The sequence below is a fragment of the Copidosoma floridanum genome, unplaced genomic scaffold (assembly GCF_036245765.1).
Source record: "Copidosoma floridanum isolate Cflo_tuat_1 unplaced genomic scaffold, Cflo_Japanese_pri ptg000009l, whole genome shotgun sequence".
NCBI lineage: Eukaryota > Metazoa > Arthropoda > Insecta > Hymenoptera > Encyrtidae > Copidosoma > Copidosoma floridanum.
This window is the reverse complement of record NW_028321886.1, coordinates 1,974,145-1,994,346: the sequence shown is the minus strand read 5'-3', so window position 1 is coordinate 1,994,346 and position 20,202 is coordinate 1,974,145. Positions and strand designations below refer to the sequence as shown.

The following is a 20,202-nucleotide window of genomic DNA, read 5'->3' as shown; positions in this document are numbered from 1 at the left end:
TATTTACACAGCCCTTACGATCCTTATTCTTCATAATACATTAACACAAAAACATGGGCGAGTATACCGTTTTACAGGAGCGTACAGCGACTTTGGAAATTACAAAAGTACCTCCTTTTTGTTTTTTGAAAAATTTACTAGGCTAGTGATACTATAGTGTATTGAATTGAATGATTTTTATTGGCGTTACTTTAAGTTAATTGAAATGTAAAGTTTACATCGATATTGATAACATTTGTAATTACGTGTTCGGTTAAGAAACTACATAGAAAAGTAAAAACTGTGTAAGTATTTATCTTAGTAACAAACATGTATATATCTGTAAATATATATTCACTGATTCCGCTTGAACACAGAGAGCGCTTAAGAGTAGTTATCGCATAATTGAACTTTTAAAGTTATTCTATTTTTCTATTATTAAACTGTTTGACAATTTAATGGATATAATAGAATTTTATTCTATAAAGAGCTAAGTTGTACTAAAGATAGTTGTAATAACATCTTTCTATATAAATACTATATAGGTTTTTGTATGATATCAATAAAATTTGCAATTATAGGAATTATTCTATCGTTTAAGTCTGAGATAAAACTAATGACTGAAAAGGGACCATAATTAAGAATCCTATAAAGCTATAGTGTATTTGATTCAATTTTACAGCATTGTAAAATTGATTTATTAAAATTGATTTATACAGTATTTCAAATACTGTATTTCTGCAGTTCTACCACTAGCGCTATCTGGCGGAGAATATTCTGAGTTGTGAGTTTTAAGGTACTTCTAAACCTCTTAACTCCTAACTCAAAATCGGCAACGCGAGATGGCGCTGATTGTAAACTGAACGTAGACTGTAGAAACTGGGTTTAATTTATTAGCTTATATTAATAAATTAGAGAGCTACTAAAATGTAAAAATGGGTTTAACTTATACTCTGCAGTACACAAGATAATATGATGATTGAGGATGAGGGTTCTGAGGTCTGAGGTAAACACACGAAACAGAGCAAGAGGGATAAAAGGAGGGCTGAGCTTAGCGCTCCAAGATAAGAGTCTGAGAAGTATATGTGTATACTATGCACACTAAACCAATTCGCGAGAACCTAAACTCAGCTTTCGATCAATAGCTGCATGGTTCGCTGGATCAACTCTCGGTTGTTGCATTTTCTTAAGATAAATCATCAACCAAAACAGCGATTAGGAAATTATCTGCAGAAAGACAGAGATAGCTTGCGAATAGAGCAAAATGGCGGCGCCTACGACAGGACAGTGACGATCTGACGATAGACGACGTTGGTGTGCGTTTCTTTGAACAGCAGCACTCATCAGCGGATGATCAGCACTATCAGCGGCAGCAGATAGTGGAGTTACACGGGTTGTACCCATCACGTGCATGTATACAGTGCCTACGTAATTTATCAGCAGATTGCACCTGCAGGAGGGGCGTCCCGACTTCATTGTCATTTTCTGTCCTGTCTCCTCTTCTGCTACGTTTACCCGGCGTGGAAATACTTGTGTCTATATAGTGTGTAATCCGCCCACGCGTCATCCAGCGGGAGATCTTAAGTTCGCGCCTTCACGTGGAGGAGGAAAGATGAAGCACCGGCTGATTGCATTAGTCTGTTATATCTAAGTACTTATTTACTCCTAGTGAAACAGGAAGCTTTGTACATCGTAACCATCGTCGTCGAAGGCGCGCGCGCGCGCGCGCATGTGTTCTGTGCCTGTGTTCTGGAGCACCGTCCTCGTCATCCTGTAGTTGTGTCATCTATCCGCACTACACACTGCCGTGATTTAAACACAATACATACTTGTTATACACATAGTTCCGGGCGTTCGGGGTCGGGAGTCGTCTGTTGTGGTGTTGTTTGTGGGTGCGGACGTGCGTGCATGTGAGTCATCGTCGTCGGTTCGTCGTCGTCGTCCTCGTCGGCGAGTAGGACTAATCTAAAGTGCAGCTGGGCCCCGCCCGCCGGCAAGCTTGGGCCCCTTTAATGCATCGGGCCCTGCAGCCGAGCGCTCGACGATATGGCACTCAGCCCAAGGGACATGGACGGTTTCATGCCGCTCCTCTCGACCACCGACATAAAAAAGAAGCTCCAGGTTGGCGCCCAGTTGCTCAACTTTCTCGCCGATCCGTTCAAGAGCATCGAGTGCCAGGACATCGGCCTCTTCATCGACAACCTCGTGCCTTGGCTCAACAGCAGTAATCCTAAGGTAAAACACATTATTATGGCATACAAGCAGATATACACATCTACAGGTATAGGTGCTCTTGCAAAGAGTCCTGCTCCTGCTGTCTTATCTCTATCTGCATGAATGCATGATAGTCAGTCATGCGATGCTGTTTTGCTCTTTGATTACGGAAACAATGCAGGAAAAAAATTATTATTTCATTTAAAAAAAGCTAATGAGGCCGCCGTGGTAGTACGTCAGAGCCATTTAATTCGTGTTTTAATGGAGATCTTGATATGCCTTATATTAAAAAAACACAGGTTGGCCCTTCTCTATGAACTGCCTTCTCTATAAAAATATAAAAGGTTATTTTTAATTGTTTCTACACCTTTTAACTCACATTGTGCTTATCTCTTGGAGACAATACTTATTATTGAGGCTTGAAAATATTGTCCAAAAAGTGAAAGTAGTAGAAAATATACCCCTGTTTCAGACTTTTGGAACTTTTCTTCCTGCAAGAACCAGTTATCACGTGCAACGATCGAATAAGGCTGCAAAAAAACTTTCTCACCTTTTATGTCTGTCATGTTAGGAATGTGGCATGGATTGGGGTAACTTGGCTAGCTTACAACTTCCCTTTTTGTTTATTTGTTTACAACTGCAATGCTTGCATTTTAAAGAAATTTATCCTGTTTTAAGGTAATAAAAGAAAGTTTTCTGCATATACTTTGATCATCATTCAGTAAGGAAAAAAAAATTTAATTTCTTTAAATATGGCTTGAATAAAGAATAAATCTAAATTCATATCGGTTAATACACTCTCACAATTTGTATTCAAGATAGCTCTTCAAAACTGTGCATTAGATATATATCATGATAAGATGTGTATGTGTGTTTGTGTCATAAACCATAGGACTTATCAAAATTTGGAAACTTGTACATTATTCATCAAGTTTCTTAACAGTTGCATCTGCCATAGTGGCAGCACACATGTGAGCATAGATGACTTGTTTCGTACACTACTGCTTCTCTCTCTCTCTCTCTCTTTTTCTGTCACGCTTGACTGTACCCTGCTATATTTAGCATAACTGTTTTTTTTTATCATTCTTGTTACCAATCTGTTTCTTCAGCTCCCTTGTGTTATGTGTCTCTTACTCCCTTCGTTTTTATTATTTTTTTTTTTCTCTCCTTGTCCTTCTATCCAATTCAAAGCCAAGTTTTAAAGGTGATTGTACTTTGGCTGAACTCTTCTCTTAGCTCAATTTGACAAATTTAACTATCTTAAGCCATGTCTTGATCGTTAAACTTTATGCAATGTGGACTTGAAGAAATTTAAACCATGCCAAGGACAAATTGTGCACAAGTTTTATACATCAACTTGCTGAGTGATTTTGTATTTTTGAAAACAATTAGATGCACGCCATTGTTATCAGTATACTATGTTCAATTGTATAACGTATTCTCATCGTTTGGTATGAACTAGTTAGATTTAAAAAATTTTAATCGAGTGTAGATGCACTCAGCATTTATATATATGTACCAATAGGTCACATTGTTTCGTCACACTAGCAAACTTATATACCCACCTCCTTCCTCTAAGCATACCATACTGATTTTGTTTTTTATTAATTTTCTCATATACCATACCTCGATGATGTTACAGTAGCTACGTTCTGTCATGACGATGATCAGTAGTAATCTCTAGAATCGATTGTAAAAATACACAAAACCACATTAATACACACCAAATAATAAATTAAAATATAAAAAAAATGCTCACAAGTAGATCCAATTAACTACAGGTACTTGCTACTGAGTAATACATAATACTAGAGTTTTCAAATTAATCAACTAGATTCTTCTTGATGATTAATTTGGAAGCATTTAGTTGTCCATGAAGGAAATCCGATCGTATCGACCGGGCCACGCTTTATTGAAAGTGAAGCTGCTGCCCGGCAGAAAAAGCACGCGCCTATCAGAGCAGAGAGGTGTGAAAGGATCATCCGGCTGAATAATGGAAATTTTCGATGTTGGCTAAATAAGCTATTTTTACCTTCGAATAATCAACGTATATGCAAGAACGAAAGACAGCGTCCCTTCGAGAAACCCCTTGCTGGTTTGGTTTCTTTTTTTTCCCCTTCTTGTCTTTCTCTCTCTTTCTCTCCTCCTCTCGTGTATGTACTCACAGGGCGACCCACGCGTGCGAAAAAAAAAGGAAAAGAGAAAAGCAGGAGGAGCAAGTCTATTTCTGCGACTTGCAATATTAGGGCTCTGTATCTCCAGCCGCTGTTGCTGCTGTGGCTCACTTTTGCCGTTGCAGAGAGAAAAGCCAAAATACGGAATCGGCAAATTTATGCGCATTGTATAGGCAGAGGTGAAAGTGCATGCATAAGTACTTGTAGTCCGTAGGTTTGCAAAATTAAAGGAAAAAAAAAAAAGGAAATTGTACAACGGGAGGGGGGGAAGAAGAGAGACGAATACCAGAGAAAGTACTTTTTTGTGTCTATTTTTTCTAGAGGACGCGTGTGTTTGAGTATATACATCCGATTCGTGACTCGAGCCTCGAGCCTCGAGCACCGCACGAAAAAACAGCTGACGCACAAGAAGCAAGTCGTGTGAATATTTTCAATTGTTTTTTTTTTTTTTTTTTTTTCTTTTTTTTTCGTCAGTAGAGTGCCAAAGGTTTTAAAATTGATTAACAAGAGATACTTTTCTCTTTTTTTTCTCCTCCCCAGAGATATTGATAGAGGGTGTATGGAATATCACTGCTGCGGCTCACGTGTTTGTTCTTAAGAGATAATGCGGCAAAATTCCGATTTAATGTCTTTGGTTTTGTTGGTGCAGACACTTTTGGTCGAGAATAGATTTGGTTATCACCCGTGGCTAGAGCTTTTTTACGGGAGTGTAAGTTCACACTTGTTCCATAAATGTTTTAAAGATTTGTAGAGCTTCGACGCGCACCGTAACATACACAGTTCTTGAATACTAAAAAAAGTCGAAAAAAAGTCTTTGGTGCCATTTGGTATATTATCAAGTTTCAATTTTTTACAGTTGTTGCAAACATTTTATTGCGTAAGCATTGATTATTCCTTTATGTTTGCATCTCTGAGATGGTTCGTAAGTTGAGTCTTCCGATGTGTTATAAATAGTGCTAAATACGAACAAATTTTGAAACATCAATAATTGTTAAGTATTCATTCATTCAGCTAAGAGTAGACTAATTGGATTATTTTTATTTTTAAACTTATGCCAACGAAACTTTTTTGGTGGTCTACCAAATTGAAAACAACTTTTTTTTTTAATTATGACACTTCAAAACACAACTTGAATGCAACAACCAACTATTTTCGAATTTTTTTGTACACAAATATTTAATAATACAGTATGATATCAGACTATTTCCCTTTTTAGATATAATATATCAGTAATAATAAAATGTGAGTGTTAACGAGAATATTAAAACAACGTATACAAAATATTCGTACACCTACAGTTATTTTTTAACTTACGCGCTTATAAAATTTTTTTATTTGATATCCATTCGACAATTTCCATGAACAATTAATCTACAAGTTGTTGCGCTTGGCCATAACGTATGTATTTCGCCACAAAGAGATTTTTAAGATAATGCGTGGGCACACACGATCTAAGCAGTGCACGTTACGTGGACCTCATAATTTATATTGTATTCGAACAAAAAGCGTGTATAAATACATGTTTCTGTTCGTATTTCTTTTAAACATCTTATAAGTACAATAAAAATTTTGCTAATAGTAGGTAAGTATGTAAACAAGGGTGCAATCGCCTCTCTTATACGCGCAGCAGTATGTATAGTCATTGGAAAACGGTGTATAAAGCTTCAGTATCACCGTGACTGGTGTGTCACCCAAGTCTTATAGCAAGCAGGTAAACTATAAGTATATACTGATGTATATAAGGGAAAGAAAGAGCCTCGCTCAGCTGAGCCACCAGCTGTCCCTACTTTTTTTCACCCACGCGGTTGTACGCCACACATGTATACACACGTATAAAAGGAAAGCGAACGCACACACTCTCTGTCTTGTAGGTAATAACACGTTTGACAGGTAAGGCCAACGCTTGCACCCACGCGGATATTTTTATACACTTACGTGCTTACCGCTGTCTTTCTGCGGTTTTATGCGTTTAATAATATGCAACGACGATCTGTCGTTCGTTAGCTGCTGAACTACTTGGACGCGCAAGTGTTACATTTATCGTGTGTGTGGATATTATACGTTTCATATTACACCAAGTGTTTTTTTTTCTTCTTTCTTTCTTTTTTTTTGTCGCAAGTGCTGTAACATACTTACTCGAGTCCAGTGCTGGCAAAGATTCTCGATTTATTCGGCAAGTAACATATTATCAATTTGACATATATTTGTACGAGTGAGTGTAATATATGGTATGGCTAACAGTGCACCTGCGCGCTTCTTCCATATCGACGAAGAAGCATCGGTGATGTTTGCTACTCGTCGGCTTGACAATGCCTGTTCCACTTCCTTTTAAGATCAGGAATAAAAACTGCTGCCGTAAAACGTTCGCTTGCCCGTTGTTTATCGATTGACTCTCGATTGCACTTAAACGCTACTGATCTCATCCTCATCGTCTGGGCGCTACTTTTTTTTTTACATTTCTTACATTTTCTCGATTGTCTGAGACTAAAACGATCAAACTTTATGATTCTGTCGATGAAAAAAAAAAAAAAAAGTGTGCTGAAACGTTTACTATTATGAACGAGCAGTACTGACACTACTTACCAAAATCATTACCAATATGGTAGTTTCTTATTATTTTTACATGATTCATAAGCTCATCCGACTCTCCATAATGTACCAAAAAAATGTATGGTTATGCTTATTTTATTATATTATTTAAATATACTGTCTTTTCATTACTGAATAATTTTTTTATTATTATACTTGTGCAACATCGAAAAAAATATTCGAGTATAATTAAATATTTATTAAAATAGTAAGCATATTTTTTTTAATGATTTTTTAATAGTTTTTAATAAAAATAAATAAAAGTTACTCTTGTACTGCTATAAAACTATTTTAGTAGATCATGTATTACATATTATAGAAAACAATAAGAATATATCAAGTATATTGGTAGTGTAAAAATATGGAAACATTCGTTGTGACACACCTAAGCTTGTAAGTGTAGCAGTACTAATAAATGAATTCGAAACATTCTTTAATTTATTGGTGAAATTTAAATTTTTATACACGTAAGTCAGTGGGGTTCGAAAATGGCGAAAATGGTTGTGAAACAAATGTGCGTCATTCACGTCATGCTAAACATCAGTAATAATGACAAAAAGAATAATGAGTGATGTACTTGACCTTACACTCAATACAAACGCGCATTGTAAATTCACAAAATTTATTTAAAATAAATTCTCTTATGATAAATTAATTATTGTAAATGCATATATAAATATATATTGCTTTCATCTTTTCGGCGATGGTTTTGTGTTTTCTTTTTCGCACTCAATTTCAATTTTTCTCGAAAATCGCTTCCAAAAATTTTATCAAAGTGACCTACGAATGAGAAAAATTTAATGTGGCGTGGAGTGAAAAGTATTAGTAACAGAGCACACGAGGGCAACTTATTCTAGCCACAGTCAGTCGCCACTCTTCCCAGAGATCGTAAATTAGGCTGCTGGATTTCTAATTTAAAGCACGACTGCATCACCACGCACACACATACATATATGAGACACCACCTACTGTGAAGGAAAGAAAAAAAGGAGATAAACTCACGTTTAGCCGGGGTGTGTGTATATGTATGGTTATTAAAAAACGAGGAGCTCGAGTAAGACTTTGGCAGTGTGTCGCTCTTGAATATACCTGTCCCATGCCAAAATAGGTTTACACGCACGCAGTCGCGCTGCATGCTGCGAGCGAAAGAGCGAAAATCGCTTTAAGGTGCACCACGGCGCCGTAGTACTGGCGCGACTGCAGCCCTCGCGTGCTTGCATTTCCTCTTCTGAAGTTCGCTATCTCTTGTACAAGTCTCTCATCTGAAGCTTTCTTAGAGGGGATATTATGCTGAGGTATCACTTGAGAATTGAAATACTTGATAAGCTTTCATTTTAGACCTGACAGATCGAAGAGTGTTAAGCTTTTTACTCAGTGATGTATATAAAAATTTTATTTTCATATACCTAATAGTAGTAGTGATTTTGCGATGAAAATTTTTCTCAAAATTGTGTTTTTTTGTTTTCTTAAAATGTATGTACATTTTTTTTTTTTTTACATTATCTAAAAAAAAAAAAATCAAAACAACTAGATTATTTAAAGCTTCAACTTCTTTGACGTTGCCTACTTCCAGTAATACCACCTACAATTTTATTTAAATTCATTACTTATTGATTCAAGTACTCAAGTTTTCTTTTGATGACTACAACTGGAAAAAAATACATCATTAACTCTAATTTAATTTAAAGTATGAATATTCAATCGCGGCAAACGCATTACTCTTCTTTCATGAAATTGGTACACAATATTTGTTTTCAAATGATGATTATGTAAGCTTCAATAGTTGAATATAAACTAGAATTAATAGACTGCATTTTGTAAACATTCAAGTCCATGATGTTCGGATTTTAGAATATTCAATATTAGTCAGTCATGACAAATGAGCTTTTTACATTACTTTTTTAAAATTTTTTTAAATAATGGTATGTAATCTATTCAATGCAAATTTTCAAATTACATTATTTTCGCACATAATACGAAAGAAAAAAAACGAAAAAATATTAATTTATGTTAATTTATTGTATATTATTTTTCAAAAACATTTTTTTATTCGCAAGTAAATAGTTTCTATGAACATCTAGTTAATAAAATTATTTCAAATGATTGTTATTGTTAAATACGTTTTTTTTTTTTTTTTAAGCACACGTACCCCATTGTACAATCTACGCTTTATTAATGGTATTTTTAATTTCTGTTATCTTTTTTATTGAAAATATAAAAAATACATTAATTAGCTGTATACTTACTTACGATGATTATCAATACCACACACAAAAAAAAAAAAAAATTGTACATCCTCATCATTATCATTTTATCTTTTTGTATCCTCTACACATTTTATTTGAATTTCGCATAGGATATTAGAAACCGTGGTGATAAATCTTGTTTAATTAATTATTCAACATACACAGTACTTGACAAACTAATTATTTAATACATGCTTACTAATTTTTCATATGGCTAATTAATATCGCAGAGTAAGATCTTCACATATTTTTGTTATATTAACCCGAGTATACAGCGTAAATCAGGTCCACAGTAGACCTCTTCTCACCCGTCATGACGACTATATTTGTTTTGTTTTTCTCCTCTTTCTTTCTCAACTTAGACTGTAATTACAATGAGAGTACGCTGCTGCAGTCTTTGCGTGCGCGTCTGCTCCTTTTTGTGTAGACAGGCAAATTTAATTGTGTGGTTCAAAAGGAGATACTGTCAGAATGAAAATCTTCAACCTTTTAAAATCGCTCTCTGCTTGATTAAACGATGGCTCAACGCTACATCATGTATATAAGCTTGAAATCACACTTGAATCTAATGTAAATTTTTGAGAAATTTTAGTAGAAATATATTTGCCATAAAAAAAATTTTTTACTTCATTTGTTTCCAATATCATGATTTTCATAAAATTTCGAAACAATTTTGCAGACATTGTTTGTGTATCAACACCTCAAATAATTATTGAAAATTACACATTTTTAAAAAAAACTGGGTTGAAAACGATCGTGAGACAGGCACTTTTTTACAAATTATAACCTATGTCAATCAAATACAAAAAAGCGAAATCAAAACATTGGAAAACAATTACATAATATATCTACTACAAATTAAATTACAAAATACTCTAATTAATTCTTAAAAATACAATGTTGAAGTAAGCTTTATGCCCTGTAAAAATTGATAATGAATAAATATTAGTATAAATGATGAAAATTCATCATATGGTTATTTATGTCTAAATTCCGCGATTTTATATCATATTTGTGAGCTTATGATAGAATTTCAAGTACTCGTCGAAATTTGAAAAAGATTTGATCTATTACTACCGACAATAACATACGAATTGATCTGCAAGTTGGGTTGGTAGGTAAATTATTTTTCACAAGACAATTTTGGATAGTGTGAGCCTTTGCTCTTAGTTGTTAGCATATAGTAGGTATTAAAGGTTCTTCATGATATAATTACAACTCAGAAATGATACTTAATTTCATTTTATTTACTATACAGTTATCTGTAACACCGCCATATTTTTCGAAGACTCGACAAATTTCACCACGATAACCTAGAATATTTTTTTAATATTCTCTAGAAATAAAAATTATTTACCAACTCTACATTATTTTTTTTTACCAAAGTCTTGACGTATTACTATTTTATTCACCTCGTACACGCTATAGTGAACTCCGGCTCTATTAGTCTCCTAAGCAAATCGAGCGTAAGACCTCGATTTCGCCGAAGAGTTTAATTAAATTTCAACTTTATTTACGGTTTCATCGTTACGTCAGCCTCATCACAATTAGCTGACGTCTTTGAAATCACCATCACATCCACACACATAAGTTGTAGTATATCTTGATATACGTAAATAAATCAAAGAGAAAAGCACATTGCATTTTGTTATTATTTTATATCAACTATCACAAGATTAGTTTATTAATGAATTTTTTCGATATTTTAATCGCAGGTCGTCCAAAATGGCCTGGATGCGCTCACGTACTTGGCAGATCGGATGGGTCACGACTTCAGGCCTTACATTTCAACAATCATCCAACCAACGATAGACAGGCTAGGTATGTATCATTTTTCTAGAGATCACTTTGAGTTACGTGCATGTTATTTTATATTAGTACGTACTACTTACGAGGTTATCCCATGCCCCTAGAAACCCGAGTGTGGCCAATCATGTGTACGCAATACAAATATATTACTTTAAGAGAATAACAGCGAGTACAATGCATTTACAAATCTTTTTTTTTTTACTGTAGCTTTTAGTTGGTATTTTATGTTTTCATTGCGCATAGATGAATTTTGTAATTAAATATTATTGAAATTATTACTTACAAGAACTTCATAGATAAAAATAAATTTATATATCTATTTGTTATGTATATCTTTTATAAGTTGACTGCATAAAAAAATAAATATTTTTAATATTTGATCGCTAAATGGACTATTGACTGGATAGCTGGAGCACCACTAAAATGATTCATTTTAAATTTTGAGCTCGTAGATAAACTTTTATTTATGTAGTAGTAGTAGTAGTATTCTTCATACAGAAGCTAAAAGTATAGATGTGTTCAAGACTACCGACTCAATGAAATTTCATTTTTGTGTCGTGTAGGTGATAAAAAAGATTCAACGAGGGATAAAGCACAGCTGATGCTTTTGAAGATTATGGAAAAAGGTAGTATGTCGCCTCAAAATTTACTGGATAAACTCCAGCCGGCGTTTTCTCATAAAAATGCCAAATTGAGAGAAGAGGCGCTAATACTTCTCACAACTACGATAAACGAGTAAGTCGCATACATGTCACGTTTACCTTTTCGTAAATCTGAAATTGATTCCTGACACTTATATGATATTTTTGTAAACAGGCATGGTGCTGACGAAATGGCGCTTTCTGGCGTGACTCCCAGCATAGTCAAATTGTTGTCGGATCCCACGGAAAAAGTGCGAGAAACTGCAATAAACACGTTGACAGATATATACAGGCATGTAGGTGATAGGTTACGAGTAGACTTGCAGAAAAATCACAATGTACCCCAGGCCAAGTAAGTGTTACCGTCAATTAAAAGATTGTGATATTCTTTTGAAATAATATTATAAGAGCGATGGGTCGAGTACTTTATTAGGTAATTTCCGGATAACAGTATCTGAAGTGCACGAAAATTCTCTTATAAAAATAAAAAATTAAACGTAAACCATCCTTTAGGATTCGTAAGTAGGCTAAATGCTTTAAACTGACTGCCCTAGTGCCCTTCTGAATCTTAGTATGCTTTATGATTTTTATTTTTTCTTGAGTCAATTTTGATTTTAAATTTCCTAGTCCGTTATTTAAAACTGTCTGTATATGTGCATAAGACGAAAATCCTGTTCATGAAGAAAATGTATTTTTACTTTGTTGATTTCAATGAGAATTTCTGATGCAAAAAAATATTTTCATACCTAGAGGTTAATCTTAACGCCATACATTTTGTTTTTCTCATCATGCAATTAAAAAAATTTTAAACAATTGCTCAACTTCAATTTACAGATTACAGCTACTAATCAAAGAATTCGACAAGCTGAGAGCCGCAGGTGACATGTTACCACAGGCGAGATCTGCTGACGGTGAGTTTAAATCTTTAAGAAATCCTTTTGAAAATGTTATTGTAAAGCATTGTTTAATAATTACTGGGCCCCCGCGACTGTTTTATCGATACTCATCGTCGGTAATCCATGTGTCATTGGATCGTGCTGCCATCGCGCAGCGACAGCTTATACTGATATACACAACATGCCCCACTGCTAAATGTAGTGTTACGCGCTGAATTCAAGCGTTTGATTTAGCTTGACTTATTACCTCGTCCCCCTTCTTATTCAACCTCAATTTACATACACGTGTTATGATGGCGTAGTTGAACTACTTATTTTATTAAGAACTATAGAAAGCCTTCAAAAAGCCTACAAATTATATATTTAGTTACAAAAAAATTATATGAAGGAATTCTTAAGTATTAAAAAAAAATACTAAAAGTTTCTTCCTTTAAATCTACTTGTGCTTAGTTTGTTCACTCTATGTATATATAGGTCGAAATTCGATAACTGGTTTTTAAAATAGAAAAACGAATAAGTTCATATTTCCGAGTTTAAGGTTTTCCAGCTATTGTTATCCTAATTAATCAGTAAATATTGGTTAGAACTTGTGAAAATAATTTAATTTCTGTAGTATCGTTTTTTTTTCATTCGTCTGTAAAGATTTCACGTTATAATACTAGGTATTTACTTATTTCTCCTTTGTTTTGAGTCAGTAAAAAACACAAACATTAAACCTATAATCAATAAAATCCAACACGTTTGAAAAAAAAATTTTTCTTGTAATTGATACAAGGTTTCGTCAACGTAGAAACTAAAATTGAGAGCAGTAATCTAATAAAACCTGTTGATATTTGATGTAATCGATACCTAAGTTTGACAGTATCGTGTATGTAACACGACGTTATTACAAATTCAACCCAAGATCAAGTGATTATATTTTTTTTACCACTACAATAGTCTCTTTGTATCGGAGCCCTTTTTATTCACGACTTAGATACACAAATCTGCAATCCAATAGCTACTCGATGAATATACTCTTTTTTTTTTTTTTTTTTTTTTTTTTACAATAAAACAGAAGTACATAAAAGTCGCTGAGGTCAAAGTGGTCAGGTGTTTAGTGTAGTGGGTGGGCGCGATAGAGCGAGAGGAGAAACAGAAAGATTTTACGTAACGCAAAAAAATGGGACCAAAGGGTACATGTCTATGCATATCGTACGGATCTACGTGTCATGCGCTATGTCCTAGGCCGTCCGATACGATATCTTGTAGACAGGCTGGCGTTGAGTTTCACCTGGCTCTCGAACACGATCGCCCGTGTACGATCCATACCCACGTGGCTCTTCCACTTCTCGGCTGGCGACTACTACCACGCTCCGTTAAACCGAGCTGAGCGCGTATTGAATGACTGAGAACAATCCCCCTGACCCTCGGGATCAATCTCCCTCTCTCTCTCTCTCTCTCTCTCTCTCTCTCTCTCTCTCTCTTTTTAAGTATGCGCAATACGACGTTCGTTGACGCGAGAAGCTGATCGCACGCACCTCTTGGGTTTACTTTTTAATTCCTATCAAAAGCTTGCACTTGTTGAGTTAAATTGAAAATCTATGGGTATTTAAAGACCAGATATGAAGATAATAATCTAGAGTAGTACACTTACGAGTCTTACTGCAAATATATATATATATATATATATATTTCCAAGATTCGTATGAGGTCGAGTGACTGCTCATGAAAGTCAATGAAAGTATTGAAATAAACCAAGTAGACAAAAAAGAATTACATTAAAAATGTTGAACATACACTCAACTAAACACACAACTAATAAAGGAAAGGACACCCTATTCCTCAATAATATATATAAATATTTTATGAGTAATCTCTCTAAACAATACATGGTATATATGTACATATTTCGTCTATATTCAAGATAAGCGTACATTTATAATTTATTTTTATACACATGTATAAATATATGTTCGACACGATAATCGTTTAAGTTAACCAACAGTATGTAACGATCGTCATAACGATATAAACGTGAGTAACTATTTAATTTCAAAAATATTTATATTCCTCCATATTTGACTACTTGCATACAATAATTTATTGTATTTATATTTGTGTATATATATATCTTGTTACAAATATTTACGCCGAACTGGCGTTAACCTACTATTTGAGTTTATGTCTTATGTAAACAGTGGCCCTATAGTGTAATTTACGAAAATTGTGTTTTTCTGTTAATAAAGTGAGCCTGATAAGGTTGGCGTTAAGACCAACGAAATGTTGCTCAAACAAGCATCCGATATTTTGGAGTTTTTATTCTCACTCCTTGATTAGCTCTTAACCGATCGTGTGCTCATGCACTGACCCTCAAATAATTCAAAACAACAACCAATATGATTTTCAGATCTTAATGATTGTTACTTGTTTCATTATTTTAACTGTATAAGTACGTTTTGTTATGTAAGACGTTGCCCTTTTTGTTAACCCACCATCAAATGGTAAACAATTAAAATATATGTATGCTTTGATGATTTTAGTTACTTCAAATACCACGATTCATTTTAAATTTAAATCTGTTTGATAAAAACACTGAAAAAAATAAAGAAAAAAAAGAATTACCATAAAAATTTCCTAATAATCAAATAAAAAAGAAGTATAGCATCATCAAGAATGAAAAACTATCACGTTTATAGTCGTGTATGCAACGAAAAATCACCTCGGGCAGATTGCCTAAATATGCAATTATGAGAGAGAACACGATGAGCTCCATTAATTAAGCGGTGAATAGCAAGCATCCGTATAATTTATGGCCAAACCGACCTTTCGTTGACGTTGTCGTTTGTAATAATAATGTTAGACGCATATACAAAACGCGAAACGTATTCAATGCGCGAGACTCGCCACACTAAGATTTATATCGAAGCTTGGTACAAGTCGAACAGAACACTCATGATCTCGCCTCGAAAAATCATCATTCACCAGAGAAGCCTAGGAAGAAAAGAGTGGACCGCCTTGAACGCGCGCAGCCGTCGCCCTCATTTTCTCCTCCTCCACTTTGAGCAGACTACAATTATAGTGTAGGTATAGGTAGGTACATGGGAGTGTTGTTATTGAGAGGAGATGCGCCCTCGTAGACGTACATCAATCCGGTGATTGAGCTATTTAAGTAGTATACATTCGAGGGCTTGGCTCTTATGCTAAGTATGTGACGAATTTATGTATATTTATAACATGTTATAAGCTGCTCTGTGATATGCTCTGTTACCCAAAAGGTAATTGGCCTGCTTATAGCTAGTTTAAAATTTCGCAACGGCCGTACTTTAACCAACATTGTTTTGTACGTACTTTTTTTTTATATTAAGGTGTACTGACCTCGAAGAGATACGTACGTTTAAACATACATGTTGTGAATCAGATCTAAGGTGATCTTAATTGCAGTGACTATCAAAATACTTGTAGCGGTGGAATTTTGTTTTTTCCAACGTTCTCGAGATCCTCGAGTTATCTTTACCATAGAAATGGGACAATACATATACCAGCATGGAGATTTGATGACAAATGGAGATTAAACTTTATTAACATATACGTACTAGACTCAAAGCTTTTACAATATACCTTAAGAAAACAATTTTTCCCGACAACAACCGCTTCAAGTCAGTAAATGGCGATCTTGAGTGTTTCACGAAAAAGCTACTAAGAGCCTTTGTTATTCGCTCCGATCCACCCGCATACATGCATGTACCCTTCACTCGCCAATACGATAGCCTTCCTTCGCGTTTTGAAAAATGTAGGTGCCCTGTTCTGTATAATATATATAGACATATGTACCATTCATTTTTTACTATTTATTATACTGACACGACTACGTTGACATTATTACGGGAAGCTAGTGTAGTGTGCACGAAAAGTGAAAGGCTCGCGTTATTTCATGGCAAAGACCAGTATAATACAATGTGTAGAGCAAGACGGAAATTCAACCGCGGAGACAGCTGCCATCAAAGGCAGGGTATATGAATTGATAATAATCGTCTCGAGGAGTATACATGAGATACGTCTCTCTGGGAGAGAGCGCCCTGGCGTATCCACAAATTTCGCGTGCTGATACGTCTACTGCACCTATATGACGATCAACACGCTTACCTTTAAATGCATACTCGTATATGTTTGTGCACGTGAGAAAATAATAATACATGCGTTAATCATCTCTTTTTTGCACCGTCTCTTTCTTTCTCCGAGGTATATTGTACGTGGGTATAAAGAGTAAAGATTGATCGTATGGGCTCAGTAATTAATTTTCTCGTCTCTAGTGCTTTTGTCGAAAACATTACGCATATACGTTGCGTTAACTCTACCGAGAAGGAGCTATTGTTTATGCTCATGACAATCAAACTTGACAAATGGCGATTTGTGCTGACAAATAAATCGATCGAGTTATTAAGCGTTCCATTCGTAGCGACCATAATTTATAGATTGCGTAAGCTAATGGCTCGTTGACGTTGTTATTATGCTATTATGCTATTTTTATTTATTTTTGTAAATAATACAATTTTCGATTTACTTTCGTAACAAATATATAAAAAAAAAAAGTAAAGTTAATCAAGCACAAAACTATCATAATTTATTATTAAATTAGTTGGAAATCTATTGTAAATGTGAGTATGGCCATTCGTTATTACGTATACGCATTTCAGACAGTACCAGAAACGAGTTTATGTGTACACACATAAGTTTGGATAAGAGAATGTGAAAGTTGTGTAGTCAATAATGTAGATTTTTTTTAAATTCGTGTATGTCGTCAACTGTTGTTTACCCACACAAAGTGTTTACTCGTTGATAAAATGCTTGCCGCATAAGACACACAAAAAGCAATGCAACTAATAAACGAGAGTAAGGGTTTATGTCTCGAACATTTTACAAACTGTTTCTTTTGTACTCTCGGAGTATAGAAAATACCATGGAGTAGCTCCTTGACTATCTTCCCGAATATCTACAGTCACGACTTTGCCATCAGCCATTTCTTTTTTTCTGCCTTTTCTTATATACTGAAATTTTGCTCATTATATTTTAGTACCCACGAGTTTTCTGAAAAATCGCCAAATTTATTGGACAGGTAAAATAATTGAAATAACTTAATGCTTGATTATTTTATTTAAAAAATGACTTGTGACAAAAAAAATGTATGGTTTCTCGTTTAAGGTGTACCTATGCAAACTAAACAATTTTCAGCACACACATGTTTCATTGAACGTACACACAGGGCATAATACCAAACTTGAACAGCTATTGTGAACCAGGTAACTTCAAAGGTTTCTACCTCTTGATAAAATTTATGAGACCTACATCACTAATCTCCGGTAGTAACAACGATGATAGTTATAAGCTTTTATATTGATTTTTTTTTGGTTCGACTATACGTTTTACATCAGTGCTCGACTGACTCTTGCACGGGTGACTTGGTCGTCATTTGGCTTGTTGGCTAGCGTTGTGGGTACTTCATTCCGAAAAGTGCATACTTATGTAAAGTGTTACGTATAATGGCGCTTCTTGTTGTGCGTATTATCTCAGTAATCGTAAATATGCCGTTGCTACCATGTCTCCCATACAGTCTTGTCATACAATACAGTGTAGCGGTCGGGATTCATGCGCAAAGTTTCTTGCACTAATCAGCTGTGTATACGGAGGCCGAGGAAACGATGACGACGACAATGACGACTTTCACCGTCTCCTCTTGTAGTATGGGATTGGTGGGCTTGTATACTTTGGAGTTGCTTTGTCTTGCAATTCGCTAAGTATATGAGAATGAATACATAGAGCTGTACTTGGCTGTCCTTCTGATTTTTGTTGTTGAAGAATTTTGGAGGTACAAGAAAAATCAATTTCTTTTTTTTTTGTTATTACTCAAGACGTTTTCATCGAGTGAAAGGGTTTTGTCGAGTCTAACGTGTCAATTATCATCAAAACAATGAAATCTTGTTTTAACAAGTAATCAAATTAAAAAAAAAATCTATACCTTCAGCCAGGCTTATCGTAGATCATATTGTGACGTACAGTATCTAGAGCCTTTGTAAGTTGGCGCCCAAGACTCACCTCCCACGGCGCATGAGCAGCGGATACAGAGTATGATGGGCCTCCTTTCGGCGGCGGGCCCGAGCGTTATCAGCTCTCCCGCTCTCTCTCTCTTCGATCAGCCTCCGAACCTAACGCCACGCACGCGACTGCTTTCGCTTTGAGACACTAATAAACGGACATATACTTTCTTCCACGTGTATTCAATCCCCTTACACCCCCAAGCTCCACCATTCCCACGTAACAATATAGTAAAAGCACAAATTGTCTCCCTGAGCCACCCGCACTCTTTACAATTTTTTATACCTCGACTTCAACAAGTAAAAGTTTGTTTGAAATTTTTGTTTGTTTTTTAATTTCAACTTATTTTACAATTCTCGATCAGCCCATGCTCTGATCTAGATGACTTTTGTCTACTCTCTTACACCAGCGAAAAGTCTCATAGCGTGTATATTTATATACTACTTTTGCATACCCGTTATGCGGATAAATAATTATAATATATTCACAATACAAGTTATACACACAATGTGGTATATTATGTAGTTGTGTGCGCGCAGTTGTTCCGCGAATCAATCGGACGAAACGATCTCTCGGTCCGCAGTTAATATACAGCTTTGCCTCGTAATGATAACGCGTCGTTCGTATAGGTATTATGTGGGTTATGTGTCGCGGAGGCTGCATTTATTCGCTACTCACGCGGCTTGTAAGTAATTACCACCTGCGCGCGTGCATACATGTATACATGTACATATATATTTTATATACACATAGGTACGACAACAACAACAACAACAACAACACGTCGTGCCCGTTGGCTGCTTCTTTGAAATCCGTGCACTCTCTCGGTGCAGCATATATGCTTATTGCAGCTCGCCCTCGCCCATTATGTACTTGTGCAATTAACTTTGCATACTGTTGTACGACTATCGTGACCGTAGCGACGCACAGATATAAGTTGAACACGCCGTTTTGCGCCAAATCAAAGCGCTGTAAAATCTAGCTTCTCTCTCTTTCTTCGTTCCCAAAGAAATCCAAGTTCGAATACCCACCAATCGCTCGAATATGTACTTACGCTCTGGTTACGAGCTGGGAGCATTGGTTTTTCTCCTCGATAAAGTAACACATCATGCTAATCGCAAAGAGATATCCATCTTTCTCTCAGGGATCTTTTGCCTCTTTATACAGGACATTGGGTGGAGTTGTCGAGCCAACTCGCTAGGTAGCCATACGCTTGGGGGAAAAAAAGCGCTAACATAGCTAAATCGACAAACAAACGATATCCGCGATAAGCTGCAGCTTTTGAGGTCTCTGTACACGCGTAGCAGCAAAAATAGAGAAAAGGAGAGATAAAGCTGCGGGTGTGCGTATACAAGTGGTTTATGGGCGTTAAATCTCCCTTAGGTGCGTGTGTGGCTAATAAAAAGGCTTATGCCACCGATCCGCGCGGTGAGGCATTACGCAAACTTATACGTGCCATTATCGGGGCAGTGCGAAGAGGCTGTGCCGGGCACGTGGGCGACTCTTTCAGTGACGAAGGTTGCACATTTTTTGTTTTTTCTACTTTCTCTAGTACTTAATGAATTAACGTATATTTTGGAGA

The 20,202-nt window shown here is 35.5% G+C and overlaps 1 protein-coding gene across 9 annotated transcripts in view; it reads left to right on the top strand.

The window, feature by feature from the left end:
- Positions 1-1,016: 1,016 nt before the first annotated feature.
- The window catches only part of chb (CLIP-associating protein), a 41,315-nt gene continuing 22,129 nt past the window's right edge, over positions 1,017-20,202 (top strand). For all 9 annotated transcript variants that reach the window (XM_089589832.1, XM_089589831.1, XM_089589833.1 and 6 more), the window contains exons 1-5: positions 1,017-2,214; positions 10,918-11,023; positions 11,575-11,746; positions 11,828-12,004; positions 12,487-12,563. In XM_089589832.1, the coding sequence (XP_089445958.1) occupies positions 2,026-2,214; positions 10,918-11,023; positions 11,575-11,746; positions 11,828-12,004; positions 12,487-12,563 (721 nt within the window). In that variant the 5' untranslated portion in view covers positions 1,017-2,025. The remainder of the gene's footprint in view (positions 2,215-10,917; positions 11,024-11,574; positions 11,747-11,827; positions 12,005-12,486; positions 12,564-20,202) is intronic.